Source organism: Aquarana catesbeiana, linkage group LG04, assembly GCF_042186555.1.
Source record: "Aquarana catesbeiana isolate 2022-GZ linkage group LG04, ASM4218655v1, whole genome shotgun sequence".
NCBI classification, from domain to species: Eukaryota; Metazoa; Chordata; class Amphibia; order Anura; family Ranidae; genus Aquarana; species Aquarana catesbeiana.
Genome location: NC_133327.1, coordinates 248,641,641 through 248,658,162, shown reverse-complemented (window position 1 = coordinate 248,658,162; position 16,522 = coordinate 248,641,641). Strand labels below are relative to the sequence as shown.

Genomic DNA, 16,522 nt, shown 5'->3' with positions numbered 1-16,522 from the left:
CAAACTTCATCTACAGGAAGGCCCCTAACCTCCGCGATCATCTGGTCCACAATGTCATAAATCCCCCTAAGCAGATAGAGATCTTTCCAAACATGAAAGGCTTTTATAAATGCCAAAAATGTCTACCTTGTAGGGTTAGTAAAAAACAGCCCAGTAAAAGATAAACGGTTAGATCTAAGGTCGACCATAAGGAATATAAGATCAGTAATTTGATCACGTGTCATAGCACTCATGTGACATACGTCATAGAGTGCCCTTGCCACCTCCAGTATGTGGGGAGAACCACACGCCCCCTGTATGTACGGATACGTGAGCACATCAAGAATATAAGAAAGGGATTCCCTAAACATAACCTGTCACGCCATTTTGATCAGGCACATAACAGAGATCCGTCTGGCCTAATCTTTTACGGCATTGACTCCATTAAAGACCATTGGAGGGGAGGCAATAAAACCACTCTCATCTCATAAAATGAGACAGCCTGGATATATAGGCTGGGATCCCTGGCTCCCTGAGGCCTCAACCTAGACATAGATCTCAATTGCTTTATAGCCAACCCCTTAGGGGAATTTGCATAACCCCAACCCCCCTTCTTTTTGGGGTGGGGACTGTTCCATCATGGAGTTTTTTAGAGACATCACGCTCCTGTTAATTATATACCATCTAACCTCTAGCCCCCCATTTTTCGGTCTCTCTCCTCTGCCTTGGGTGGGTGAATTCATACTGTAACAATTTTACAATTCTATGGAAGCTAGTGCAAGTATAGGCACCTCCAGGCACTGTCTGGGTTGGGCTGGCCAGAGTATAGTGCATTCCATTTGCGGTATGGATTATTTTTACGTTGTGGATTACCCTGCCCCCCTTTTTTATCACACACCCAGGCCTATAAAAGAGTAGTGACCCTATGATCATGATAGGCCTTTTTTCCATTATACGATATACAATGTATACCTCTAAGCCCATTGTACACATTGTACATTTTACAGACCATATTATGGGCCTGTATAGGCCTTTCCACTTTATTTTATTCGGTATTTATTTCTATAATCACACTCCTATCACTATATATAATTATTACCACAGAAGTTACTTATTATTTTTCCTTAATACAATTGAGCTGTAATACTCCATATGGGGTATAAGTGTGAGTGATATTTGTCACACTCACACTATACTTAAGTACACACTTGACCCACATAGGAATAGAAACTATGTGGTCACTATAGTTGTTCTATTATTTCACATAAAGCACTTTTTTGAATAAGCACATTTTTATAACACAGTGTATTATCAAGGGGGACACACCCATATTTTGGATAGCACATTCAGAGACATATACCACGTATTTACCTTAGTATATGGTTTGTACTATGGGTTAGGGCTCCTAGCATGGTGGTCTCCCTATACAAAAACACACACCACCATCGGACTAACATTTCCACCTTCCTAACATTACTAATGATGGTAATATTTAAGGCCAATAAAGTTTTAGTTGCCTTATGTTATATGGGAAAATGGTATGTAGGTTTAAGAATATACCCCCTTCCTACACACAACTATTTTTCTAAACATGTAACCTAATTTGTTCCTGCTAGTGCCAGCTATTTGTCTTATCTCTGGCATTCCATATAAGTCTATGGCTAATGGTGCATTTTAAATACCCCTATTATTAATTATCGTAAGGTGAACTTGTATGCCTTAAATATTATTTTCACCTTTGATTTTATTTTTATTTTCACCTCCTGTTCATCATTATAATTATTTTTATTTTTACCCATTTTAATTTTCATTTTTTAATTTTTATTATCTATTTTATATAATGATATCTGAGAGCACTGTTCCGTCTTGGTGTATGTTATACCCTCTACCTACCAGTAGGGGGAGTTTTCCAATCTCATAAATTATATATTATATATGTGTATTCCATTATATATGAACATAGGGGAGAGCGCCACCATGACGTCTATTATAATAATTTCTTTACAATATTCATTCGTCACACAGATATCTAATTCCGTTCCTCTTGCAATATCCCCCCTGACGGAATACATGACTATTCGACCTCCCAGGGAATATGCATGCAATTGACTCTATTGGCTGCCCATATCTAAAGGGGCGGGGCAGACATGGATGCTCTCCCCATATAAATACACAGTGTACAGTAGCGTGGTACCATCGCTGAGGACGTCAAATGACGAAACGTGTACGACGGAACTACGCACACTACGTCACTTCCTTGTTTACGAGTGGGTGGAACGCAGGTGGAGCGCACAGCTGCCGGCATCCCCCATCTCGATACACGTTCTGTTTTTAGTGGTTTCTATTTTGTTTTTTCTGCCGGGAATCGTTGTCATCCTACCCCAGTGTATAACTGGGTAGGATTATACAGTCTTTTGGGATATTTGTTTTGTTATATGCTTTATAAATAAAGGGACTTTTTTTACGTTATTACACTATGGGAGCCCTTTTTTTATGTTTTTGATGTATGAGGGCATTGCAACACCTCCATCGGCCAGGATATACCCGAGGCATCTACCGCAAAACAACAGGGAGCAGCGATCTCCATTTAAATCATTACATGCCCATTACCCTGCAGGGGTACCAGGAGTCGGTGAGTAGGAAATCAGAAGGGGGAGCACAAAAGTCACCTGGCAACATTTTAAGCACCAAAGTCAACCCCTGGGAGATCCTGACCTGATGCAGACATAAGCCTATGGGACTATTGTACACCATTTTGATCTATCCATTGCAGCATATGCTGGGTCCAGGCTTCACTATATGAGTTGTAATGTACCCATATGGCTCACACTTTATGCTTGATTTATGTATACATATGGATGTGGTTGATGCAGATTAAGCCTATGGGATTATTATACATCACCTTGATATATTCATTGTAGCATATGCTATGCTCTAGCCTTATTGTATAACCTAAGTTGATCAAGTTGTAAAGCGCTACGTAAACTGTTGGCGCTATATAAATACTGTATAATAATAATAATAATAATAATAATAATAATAATAATAATATGTATGGTTGGTATAATTTAGAGTGTACCTAACTGGTTGATTGCTTACCTTTGCTCTATATAGTTGTCACAGTGCATATCAATACATACAGAGTGGAACATCTCTGTCAATACATTGCACCAACTTAGGCAATCTACCTATATATCACTCTGCCTACTCTTTTATACATAAAATAAACACCCAACCATATCATATTGTTCAGGGATCCTAGGACTCCTCTTACCCATTCCTTACCAGTCACCGGGATATTCCTCTTACCTACTGATTGGGATGATATGAGCATTGGTGTGTAATACTGTACTAATATAAAACTATCTTCTATGGTTTTTTCCTGAATATGCATTAGCATTTAGGCTTTCCAGGTAGCGCCAATTAACCCATCTTTTGTTAAGTTTATATAGAGTAGCAGAGTACCCTCTGTAAGTGCTCTGCGTAGGGGAGGCAGCAACCTGTTTTCTTACCATATAGGCCCATCCTAAGCGCAGTTTTTTCTACGTGCTACTGAATTTGAAAACATATTCGAATTGAATTAGAAAACATATTCGAATCAAATTAGAAAACATGATCGAATTTGAAAACAACAGAGATCGAGTTTCTAAAAAATACAATAAAATAGAATATAAAATCATAAAGCAATAGAATGCATATATATATAATATTTTTTTTTATTCTGTTTTATTATGCTTTTCTTTTCTATTATTTTCTATTCTATAATAGTCTTTTCTATTCAAATTCGAATTCATACTATACGAAATTTTAATTTCGGAACATGGCTTCTGAAGATCGAATTTCATATAGAATGAATTTGAATTAGAATAGAAAAGATTTGAATAGAAGAGAATAGAAAAGAATAGACTAGAAATTCGAATATCATATAGAATGCAATTGAATTTGAATAGAAAGGATTAGAATAGAAAAGAATAAACTAGAAAACATATATTGTATTTTATTCTATTCTGTTCTACTGTTTTTCTATTCTATTCTTTTCTATTCTATTCTAATCTTTTCTATTCAAATTCAAAATCATTCTATACAAAATTTAAATTTCAGAAAATGGTTTTATATATATATTTATATTTATATATATATATATATATATATATATATATATATATATATATATATATATATATATATATATATATATATATATATATATCGAATCCCAACCACGACACTACCTGCCTGGAGTTTGCATGTTCTCCCTGTGTCTGCGTGGGTTTCCTCCGGGTACTCCGGTTTCCTCCCACACTCCAAAGACATGCTGGTAGGTTAATTGATCCTGTCTAAATTGTCCCTAGTATGTATGAATGTGAGTTAGGGACCTTAGATTGTAAGCTCCTTGAGGGTAGGGACTGATGTGAATGTACAATGTATATGTAAAGCGCTGCGTAAATTGACAGCGCTATATAAGTACCTGAAATAAATAAATAAATAAATATATATATATATATATATAACCATTTTCAGAAATTCTAATTTCATATAGAATGAAATCGAATTAGAATAGAAGAAAATAATAGGAAAGAATAGACTAGAAAAACAATAGAATAATATATATATATATATATATATATATATATATATATATATATATATAAAAATAAAGTTCCAAAAGTTGCTGCACTTAAAAATGTGTTGCTTTATTCTATCAAATCTTTAGAAAAAGATTACAAAGCAAGTAGAGTCATTCCAAACAAAATCGTTACAATCATCTGTTCAGACAAAGATTACGTTTCAGGCTGATTTGTTCACACCCTTTCTTAGATCAGTCAGAACACATCTGAACGTTATTTTTATATATACAAGGACGGTGGGAGGACCTGTTTGCTGACACTAGATTGAAAGCTGTGTGTGGTTCTCCTCTACACTTCAATATATATATATATATATATATATATATATATATATATATATATATATATATATATATATATATATGTATATATTATATTTTAATCTATTCTGTTCTAATTCAATTCTAATCTCAAATTTCGGAAGATGGTTATATATATATATATATATATATATAATTTTTTTATGCTGGTCTATGGTTTTTCTATGCTATTCTTTTCTATTATTTTCTATTTTATTCTAATCTTTTCTATTTGAATGCAAATTCATTCTATAACAAATTTTAATTTCAGAAAATGGTTATATATAAAAAAAAAAAAAAAAAATTATATATATATATATACACATACACATACACATACATTTATATATATATATATATATATATATATATATATATATATATATATATATATATATATATATATATATATATATATATATATATATATACATATATACATATATATATATATATATATATATAACTATAATTCCATCTTCTGGAATTGGAATTTGGTACAGAATGAATTTGAATAGAAAAGATTAGAATAGAATATATTATATTTTTTTCTATTCTGTTCTATTGTTTTTCTATGCTATTCTTATTTATATATATATAGCCTATAAATATATAATATAATATAATATAATATAATATAATATAATATAATATATATATATAAATTTTGTGTATTATGTATGAAAATTTTTTCAATAAAGATTAAATTATTAGGTCAATGTTAATCACGTAGAAAATACTGCCTTTGGCCTCAGCGTATTACAAATAACGAAGTAGGTCCTCCTTTGGTGGCAGTTTTTGTAATAGTGTCTCCCTCCCCTCAGGGGCATTGCTTTTAGACATCCAAGGTAGTCATTAATATGGTGCTCTATGTCCCGTGATGTACGATAAAGAAAAATGGATTTTTAATAAAGCTTACCTGTAAAATCCTTTTCTTGGAGTACATCACGGGACACAGAGGTCCCTCCCCTCTTTTCTGGGATCTTCATTGCTTGCTACAAAACTGAGGTACTTCCTGTATTGGAGGGGTTATATGGGGGAACTTTCTTACTATTGGTTGCCAGTGTCCAATCACCTAAAGGTAACATATAACCCAGATAGTCATTATTATGGTGCTCTGTGTCCCGTGATGTACTCCAAGAAAAGGATTTCACAGGTAAGCTGTATTAAAAATCCATTTTTATTTCCTCCTAATGTAAAAAGTGATACTAATGTTTAAAATTTGAATCTAGTGACAAATATTTGTTGACATATTTATGATATACCACTTTTTCCAACTCCTTTATGTTATGTACCTTTTTGTACATAATTTAAATAAACTCAATTGTTTAAAAAAATACTGTACTTTATTTGAACAAGAAATTCTTAATGCTCTATAAACTAATAAATAAACTACATGCATTTATCCTTTTCCAACCAAATAATAACAATAAGGAATATGGCATGGTCAAAGAGTTGCAGATGAAGTGCTTGCTCTTTAGAGTATCTACTGCTGACTCTCATGAAAGATCCATACGAAAAACAAAAACAGAATAGATTAGCGCTGTTACCTCCTTAAATAACAGCTTCCATATTGGAACAATTTCTACTTCTATTGTGTTTGGTCCACAGAACTGTTGCCTACAAGTTTAAAAATAGGAGAATAATGAAAAAGAAAGCAACAAACGCAATAAACAAATAACTTGCATAAAACAGTTCTATCAGTAAAACTTTATATTATGCTGTTTTATGTATCAGCATATGTCTTGTTTCTGTCATGATCTTGCAACTACTCATCCCAGTGTACAGAATCTTTGATTAGTATGTATGTTCATGGAAAAGGAATAAAGGCAGGATTAAAAATCGACAAACCAGTCAATTAGCTATTGTACATATCTGTGTCTAAAGTTTGTATGTCAGTGACCCAGAAGTTAAAGAATTATGACACCTGGGTTTTTAAGCCCAGACCTTATTGTTACAAGGTAGGAGTTCACCTTAGTGATCCACTTTTACCAGACTAAATTGTTTGTTGATATTTATTACACAAGAAAGGATCAACCCAATTACATTGTTTGTGTATTGAATCCAATTTACCATTAAAATGTAGTAGCTCTAAAAAATATGTCTGTAGCAGTGTGGTTGCCACTAGTAACTAACATCCACCATATCACCCTGCTGCCAGACCTCCATATGTCACTTCTGAGACAATGAACAAATTATTGTTGGGCCAGTGATATTGAGCAATGGGTGGTGCTACATCCAGTATTCTAAAAAGAAGGAGAAAAGGGGTCCCCCATATTGTGGACTTTTAAGTCACACTAGTTTTACAAAAGATTTTTGTTGAGAGTTGTGAAAGTTTCAAGAAAACATTTATTTAGAAATATATATAGAAGATATATATAAAATTAAAAACATGGAATGTTCTGACACATCTGCAGTTTTAGAGATATACAATACAGTTTATGGTTTCTTGCACCAAACGCGTTTCAGAGCACTAAGTGGTCTCCTTCCTCAGGGGTATAAGCAAGAAGAAAACATATTTAGGTGTTGTGACAGTATGGTTAACATCACAAGAATTGCATCTTTAAAAACATGCGAGAATATATATGCCTCTCAATTTTCCATTCAAAAGACCCCCAAAGGCGTAGCTGTGTGCAGACCTGATAAGAGGCTAGCCGCTGATCCAAATAATGAGACCTTCCTTCGTATCCCTGAAACTAGAGACCTTTTGTCCAGCGGCCTGGTTGAATACTTCCAGCTTAATAGAGAATACGGTCTCGGGGCCCTCCACCCTGTGGGAAGCCCATAAGGCCGTCTTCCAGGGAAAATTGCATTGCTACTGGTTCTTATCTGAAAAAAGATGCAGCGTTTCAACGCTCCTCTATCCTGTCCAAACTCCGTAAAGCTGAGAGCCTTTTGCTGTCTTCCCCCACGGTGGCTGGGCTCCGGACTGTTACTTTCCTGCGAAATCAACTCAGCTCGTTGGATATGAAATAGATTGATAAATCCCTTTTGTGGTCCAAACAGAAATTCTATGAATATTCAAATAAACCCCACAGAATGCTAAGGAATAAGCTGAAACCCCACCCCTTTCTCTCATCCCCAGATTTTCTCAGACAAACTTATGGTACTCCTACCTATTGCCCTCTCACCATGTCCAAAGTTTTTGGAGAATTTTATCGCAAATTATATAACTGTTTACAAACGGACCCTAACTACAATTTTACACAGTAGAAATTTGACTCCTTCTTTAGCTCTCTACATTTGCCCACTCTCTCTCCTTACCACTTCTCTTCTCTAAACTCTGCAATCACCCCTCAAGAATTAGCTGAAGTGGTCAAAAACCTCCCTACTCAAAAGTCCCCTGACCCTGATGGCCTGCCTTACTCATATTATAAAACCTTTTTGCCAATTTTGAGACCACATTTACTTTCTCTTTTTATTTTTCTACTTCAAGGTACTGTCCCCCACCCTCAATTCCTTCATACACATATCTTCGTAATTCCAAAACCTGGTGAAGACCCCTCCCTTCCTGACAACTATACACAGGTTCTGCAAATATTGTAACAAATTCGCAGGAAGGAACACATGACTGCGACAGTCAATGATACACCTCCTCAATTTTCCAAGACTTTGGTGGGATCAGTCGAAGCTTAACCCAGGTGCCGTTTCACTATCCCTCCAGTAGTGCAGCACACTTTTAAGCATAGGTGCTAAATTTTATGTTTCTTTAGTCTTGTCAGCTTGTTCTTTTTGTGATTCCATGTGCTCCCTCCCTTTCTTCCCACTCTCCCCCCTCCTAGGTGGGTTCTCCCTGGGGCGTCCTGGTTCCTCAATTTGGGTGCCCTGGGGACCCCACTGACACTGGATCCAGAGAACAACAATTCCTTTTATGTGAAATATTGTTTTTGTTTGTTTGTGAATTTTGTAGCATTGTAGCAATATATCTATGGTTTTAACATCTGTTGTATGTCTTTTCAATTAACATTCTTATAAGCTGTACTACATGTTTGGCATTTATTCTCTGTTTTCTGTTTGTATCCATTTTCTTGAAAAAATTTAATAAAAAATACAATTAAAAAAAAAAAAAAAAATCCTTTTGGAGGTCAGCCAGCCGAGCACTGGCATTATATGACCTGCAGAAATGCGCACAGACTTTCCTGGAATGCCTCAGGACATCCTGTAAGCCTGGGTACCTGCCCAAGAACCGCTGCACCACCAAGTTAAGGATGTGAGCCAAACAGGGCATATGGGTCAGTTGTCCCTGTCAGAGGGTGGAGAAGAGGTTGGTGCCATTGTCACAAACCACCATACCTTACTTAAGCTGTCGTGGTGTCAACCACCTCTGAATCTGCCCCTGCAGAGCTGACAGAATCTCTGCCCCAGTGTGGCTCCTGTCCCCCAAGCACACCAGCTCAAGCAACGCATGGCATCTTTTTGCCTGCGTACTTGCGTAGCCCCTTGAACCCCTATGGAGCATCGCTGGTTCTGAGGACAAATCAGCACAGGAAGAGGCCATGGAGGAAGAAGAAGAGAAGGGGGTGGAGGAGAGAAGTGTGGCAGAATAACCACTAGTAGAATTTTGGAAGCGTGGTGGTGGAACAACCTCCAACACTACTGCACCCTGTCCTGCATCCTTCCCAGCTGCCAGAAGAGTTACCCAGTGCGCGGTGAAACATAGGTAACGTCCCTGTCCATGCCTACTGGACCATGAGTCAGCGGTAATATGCACCTTAACACTGACCGCCCTGTCCAGTGAGGCCAAGACATTGCCTTCCCTTCCGTGAGAAAAAGTGGTGTTTGGGAACCTGCTGCTGAGGAACAACACATTCCACAAACTCACGGAAGGGGGCAGAGTCTACCAAATTGAAAAGGTAGCAGCTATAGTGCTAGCAATTTAGCCAAGCTAGCATTCAGCCGCTGGGCATGTGGATGGCTGGGAGTGAACTTCTTTCGGCGGTGCAGCAGCTGGGGCAGGGAAATTTGCCTGGTACAATCTGACATTGGTGAACCGATAGCAGATTGCCCACAAGTACTTGTCTGTGACACACCTAATTCTACACCTTCATTCCTCTCAGTGAAGGTTTCAGAGAGGACTGAAGGTATAGTGGGGTTGGAGATCCCAGCTGATGAGGAGCAAGGAGAGGTCCGCTTTGTTCTTTGGTGTGGGTCTTTTAGGCACGCCTGCCAACGAACTGCATGGCGGGTCGACATATGTCTGGTCAAGCATGTGGTGCCCAAGCGGGTGATGTTTTGGCCACATGAGATACGCTTGAGACATATGTTGCATAGCAACGGTGGGATCTGTTGGACTCGTCTCAAAAAAGGCCCATATCAAAGAACTTTTGGAATACGCGCAGAGACAGCAGCGCCCTGCACATGCGGAGCTCTGTGGTGTGATGCAGTCGGTGTGCTGCCCTTAAGCTGGCCCCTGGAGGGCATCCTGCCTCATTAGAGCATCCTCCTCTCTCCTATCAGGCACCCACGTGGAGTCAGTGACCTCATCATCCCCTCCCTCCTCATCACTGGAGCAAACCTGATATATGCTGCAGCTGGGGGAACATGACTGCCAGATTGCTGTCCTTCTTGGGCACCCTGTCTCTCTGGGCTCACGTTACTGCCTTCCTCTAGCTGAGTACCATCATTGGAGCCTTCAAAACGCTGAGCATCCTCCTGGAGCATGTACCCAACACTGTGGTCAAACAGTTCGGGGGACTCCTCAGGAGGACATGGTGGGGCTAGGGAAGATGTGACTGATGCCATTGAGCCGACGGAAGAGGCCGCGTTGGCAACTGCTTTGTCAGACAAAGTACCCTAAGCCTGGGTGAGAGAGGATGAGGAGGATGAGGATGGCTTGGTCATCCACTCTACCAAGTCTTCCGCATGTTGCGGCTCAACATGGCCAGCTGCCGAAAAAAAGGACAAGCGTGTCCCATGGCCACGTGCTGATGAGGATGCACCGTCTCCACGACCAGCACTGTTGCCTCTAGACACAGAGCCTGCTTGCCCTCTTTTATTGGCTTGTGACTGTCTGCCTCTCCTTGTTGGCCTTCCAGACATACTAACGGCCTGCAGTGAGATGTAGCTGCACAAAGCTGGGATGTATATATATACTGATACTGCAGCTAGCAGAATCAACTGCCTGCCTGTAGTATTATTAGTATGAGAACACCAGCAATTGTCTTCAGGTAGCTTTAGGTGCACACTGTGCAGAGGAAACAGTACACTAACTGTAAATACTGCAGCTGCCTGCCTGTGGTATTGTTAGGATCAGAACAACAGCAATTGTCTTCAGGTAGCTTTAGGTGCACACTGTGCAGAGGACACAGTACACTAACTGTAAATACTGCAGCTGCTTGCCTGTGGTACTAATAGGATCAGAAGAACACCAGCAATTTTCTTCAGGTAGCTTTAGGTGCACACTGTGCAGAGGACACAGCACACTAACTGTAAATACTGCAGCTGCCTGCCTGTGGTATTAATAGGATCAGAACAACAGCAATTGTCTGTAGGTAGCTTTAGGTGCACACTGTGCAGACGACACAGTACATTAACTGTAAATACTGCAGCTGCCTGCCTGTGGTACTAATAGGATCAGAAGAACACCGGCAATTTTCTACAGGTAGCATTAGGTGGACACTGTGCAGAGGACATGGTTCACCAACTGTAAATACTGCAGCTGCTTGCCTGTGGTACTAATAGGATCAGAAGAATACCAGCAATTGTCTTCAGGTAGCTTTAGGTGCACACTGTGCAGAGGACACAGTACACTAACTGCAAATACTGCAGCTGCCTGCCTGTGGTACTAATAGGATCAGACGAACACTAGCAATTTTCTTCAGGTAGCTTTAGGTGCACACTGTGCAGAGGACACAGTACACTAACGGTAAATACTGTAGCTGCCTGCCTGTGGTATTAATAGGGTCAGAACAACAGCAATTGTCTTCAGGTAGCTTTAGGTGCACACTGTGCAGAGGACACAGTACACTAACTGTAAATATTGCAGCTGCCTGCCTGTGGTACTAATAGGATCAGAACATCAGCAATTTTTTTCAGGTAGCTTTAGGTGCACACTGTGCAGAGGACACAGTACACTAACTGTAAATACTGCAGCTGCCTGCCTGTGGTATTAATAGGATCAGAACAACAGCAATTGTCTTCAGGTAGCTTTAGGTGCACACTGTGCAGAGGACACAGTACACTAACTGTAAATACTGCAGCTGCCTGCCTGTGGTACTAATAGGATCATAAGAACACCACCAATTTACTTAAGGTAGCTTTAGGTGCACACTGTGCAGAGGACACAGTACACTAACTGTAAATACTGTAGCTGCCTGCCTGTGGTACTAATAGGATCAGAAGAACACCAGTAATTTTCTTCAGGTAGCTTTAGGTGCACACTGTGCAAAGGACACAGTACACTAACTGTAAATACTGTAAAAACACCTGCCTACCTGTCAGTAGGAAGAGAATAACAGGAACGGATCTAGCTAAACTGAATACAGTGTGTGTGTGTATATATATATATATTATATATATATATATATATATATATATATATATATATATATATTATATATTATATATATATATATATATATATTATATAATGTCCACATTCATTAATATAACACAAACAGAGCAAATGATAGTCCTGAAATAATCGGTCACACCATGGAGGGAAATATGAATAGCTCCAAGTACCAGGGATGGTTCCCATTCAAAGGCTCCCCGGAAAAAGAAATGGAAACACGATAGCGTAATCCTGGTACTACCATTTATTAAGAAAATTAAAAAAGCACTTACAGTATAGCAGAGTCAAAACAGCATAAAATCAGCCTATCAGGACTATCATTTTCTCTGTTTGTGTTATATTAATGAATGTGGACATTATATAATAAGTTTGTTGGCATTCACTGTTTGTAAGAATTTTTTCCTTTGTTAAATACTAAGGTAATTTCAACATCCAATATTGCTCACTTAGGGATATTAGCGCTGCTACCTTTGCTACTATTTGTATTATTGTGTGTATCTCACATTGAGCGGCTGCTTTTTTTTCGTTTTTGTAATCGCATTCTTTTTTTTTTTGGTATTCACAATCATTTTTAAGCACTATCTTCAATTATCCTTTTTTTAATATAGCGCGGTATTCTCCCCATTTGTTACATAAATATATATATATATATATATATATATATATATATATATATATATATATATAACGCCTAGGATGCATATATAGACACAATACACTGTAAGTGCAGCTAACTGACTTGCCTGCCTACTCTATCTAACTTAAATCAAATGGCACTGTCTCTCTGTCTATCTCTCTCCGCCACAACACACTACACAGGGCCGCCACGCAGGCGGCCCTATAAAGTGTGGGGCGTGTACTAAACCCCCTGAGCCATAATTGGTCAATTATGGCTCTCTGTACAGATGACGCTGTGATTGGCCAAGCATGCGGGTCATAGTGCATGCTTGGCCAATCATCAGCCAGCAATACACTGCGATGCCGTAGAGAATTATGGGCCATGACGCGCCACTTGAATTTGGCGCGAATGGCCCATAACATTCGCAATTCGACAAACGGTCGAACAGGCTATGTTCGAGTCGAACATGGGTTCAACTCGAACTCGAAGCTCATCCCTATACTGGAACCATGTCCTGTGGTCTGATGAGACCAAGATAAACTCATTTGGTTCAGATGGTGTCAAAAGTGTGTGGCGGCAACCAGGTGAGGAGTACAAAAGACAAGTGTTTCTTGCCTACAGTCAAGCATGGTGGTGGCAGTGTCATGGTATGGGGCTGCATGAGTGCTGCCGGCACTAGGGAGCTACAGTTCATTGAGGGAACCATGAATGCCAACATGTACTGTGACATACTGAAGCAGAGCATGATCCCCTCCCTTCGGACTGTGCCGCAGGGCAGTATTGCAACATGATAACTACCCCAAACACACCTCCAAGATGACCACTGCCTTGCTAAAGAAGCTGAGGGTAAAGGTAATGGACTGGCCAAGCATGTCTCCAGACCTAAACCCTATTGAGCATCTGTGGGGCACCCTCAAATAGAAGATGGAGGAGCGCAAGGTCTCTAACATTTATCAGCTCTGTGATGTCATTCATCATGGAAAAGTGGAAGAGGACTCCAGTAGCAACCTGTGAAGCTCTGGTGAACTCTATGCCCACGAGGGTTAAGGCAGTGCTGGAAAATAATGATGGGCACACAAAATATTGACGCTTTGGGCTCAGTTTGGACATTTTCACTTAGGGGTGTACTCACTTTTGTTGCCAGCGGTTTAGACACTAATGGCTGTGTTATTTTGAGGGGACAGCAAATGTACACTGTTATACAAGCTGTACACTCACTACTTTACATTGTAGCAAAGTGTCATTTCTTGAGCATTGTTACTTTGACAAGGACAGAGAAGCCATTTTGCTACATATGTATTTCTATTCTGAGTTCCTATGTCAGTATGTGTCTTACTTTATATTCAAACCATATATGCAAGAGTGGGTGCTATTCTTTAGACACGTGCACACTGAAAAATTTTGTTTCGGAATTTCGTTTTCGTCTGAAAAATAAATTTATTTAGTTACTCCCGAAATTCGTTTTTATTTATTTTGTTTCGTTAAAAAATGCATTCGTCTGAAAATCCGAAATAATTAAGGTCGAATCTGTCATTGAAGGCTTATGGGGCTGTGGAATGTTCTAAGAAGATTCGAAGGAGCAACTAAACTGTACGACGCCGCAATCGTACATTTCAGGTCGAATTCCCCGCCTATAAGCTATAGTAGAATTCTAATGTTGTATGACATTAGTAATAATTATATTTATTAATTATTATTACTAGTCAACCACCATTAGAATTCTTCTATAGCCTATGGGCGGAGCATTTGACCACAAATGTCCGCTCGCGATGACTGCTTCATCGAATCTTCATGTTGAATCTTTTCTCTCTATGTCGAATAATCTTGGACTAGCAGAGTTAGGTTATGCACATTCAACCTTTTTTGCTATTGTCTCTATAATGTTGAATATTTTCTCTCTATGTCGAATCTTCTCTCTCTATGTAGAATAATCTTGGACTAATAGAGCTAAGGTTAGGCACATTCGACCACAGGTTCGATGGACACAGATCGCTATTGTCAGCATCATGTCGAATCTCCTATCTATATCGAACTGTTGTCGCAACGAAAACTAAAATAAAGCATTTGTTTATGTCGCATGTTTCGGTTTTTGGATTCTGCATGTTCGTTATCGTTTGTTAAAACGATAACAAAAATACCCGAAATTCGGGCGAAAATGCATTCGGACGAAAACAAATGCACATGTCTACTACTCTTATATTACTACCTTTCTTGGGAGACGTAAAGTGCTGACATAATCTTTCCGTACAGTATAAGAATACACTGTTTTGAAGGCTAGGTAGAAAAAGAGAGAGAGAAGGGAAAGAAACTCTACACACTGGAAGACATAACATCTGTTATCTATCTTTCTCCTTCTGATGTCTGAAACCATATCACCATATTACCATATGTTTTGTAAGTTCTATTATGTCTGGTCTTGCTTTGCTTTGTAAAGAATAAACAACTTTTCTAAAGTATCGTACAAGCTGAGGAGTCTATGAAAAAGAATTTCAAACAATGAGCATAACTGTAGGAGCCACAAGAGCTTGGTTCCCCATTGTATCGTATTTGGACAGGACACAAAAGTTCCTTTTTATTAAAGTATAACTTGAGGCAATTTTTTTACTTAGATTTGGATAAATTGGTGAGGGATTAGAACCCCTATCATATGTTTATAGCTGTCTAAATTCCCCGTAAGGAGAATAGTTCTCTATAATTGTCTTGATTAACGATGTCACTGAAAATGAAAGTAAGGTCTAATCCAAAATTAGTGATGGGCAAACAGTTCGGGCCCAGCATTGGTGCTGCACAGTGCATTCTAAACCCTGATTTGCTGAAGCAATGCTACTGAGTGCTGGTCAGGCCGTATAACTACAGTGGCTGGTCAGCAAGTGGTTAAAGAAGGATTCCAGATTCTGATAAGCCCCCTACCTGCAGACCCACACAACCACTGCCCAGGGTTGTGAGGAAGAGGCCCTTGCTCCCATCAACATGGGAACAAGGTGCTTTGGGGTGGGGGAGTAAAGCCCATCTGCCCCAAAGCAACCCCCCATGTTGAGGGCATGTGTTCTGGTATAGCGCTTACTCTTCCCCCCTTTCCTGGCCTGCCAGGCTGCATGCTCAGATAAGGGTCTGGTATGGATTTTGGGGGGCCCCACGACATTTTTAAAAAACATTTAGTGTGGTGGTTCCCTTCAAAATCCATATCAGACCTAAGGGTCTGGTATGGATTTTGGGAGGGGACCCCATGCCGTTTTTCTTTACAGTTTAGTATTGGGTTCCCCTTAAAATCCATACCAGACCCATGCAGACATTTTTGTAATGCCGGCAATGTTTTTTCTTTTTCATGAAAGCTTGCAGCTGGGAAAATCAGTTTAAATGTATTTTTTTCTTTTTATATGTCAGTTTTGCTGCAGCAGGTTCTATGCACGGTAGAGATGCACCACTTTACAGGCAGACAAAGGGGACCCCCCAGGCACTATATTTGAAGGCATTTTTCATTTTT

The 16,522-nt window shown here is 39.0% G+C and overlaps 1 protein-coding gene across 3 annotated transcripts in view; it reads right to left on the bottom strand.

The window, feature by feature from the left end:
• The window catches only part of LOC141139850 (probable cation-transporting ATPase 13A5), a 356,120-nt gene that overhangs the window by 288,310 nt on the left and 51,288 nt on the right, over positions 1-16,522 (bottom strand). For all 3 annotated transcript variants that reach the window (XM_073626380.1, XM_073626382.1, XM_073626381.1), the window contains exon 6: positions 6,457-6,526. In XM_073626380.1, coding sequence (XP_073482481.1) covers positions 6,457-6,526 — 70 coding nt within the window. The remainder of the gene's footprint in view (positions 1-6,456; positions 6,527-16,522) is intronic.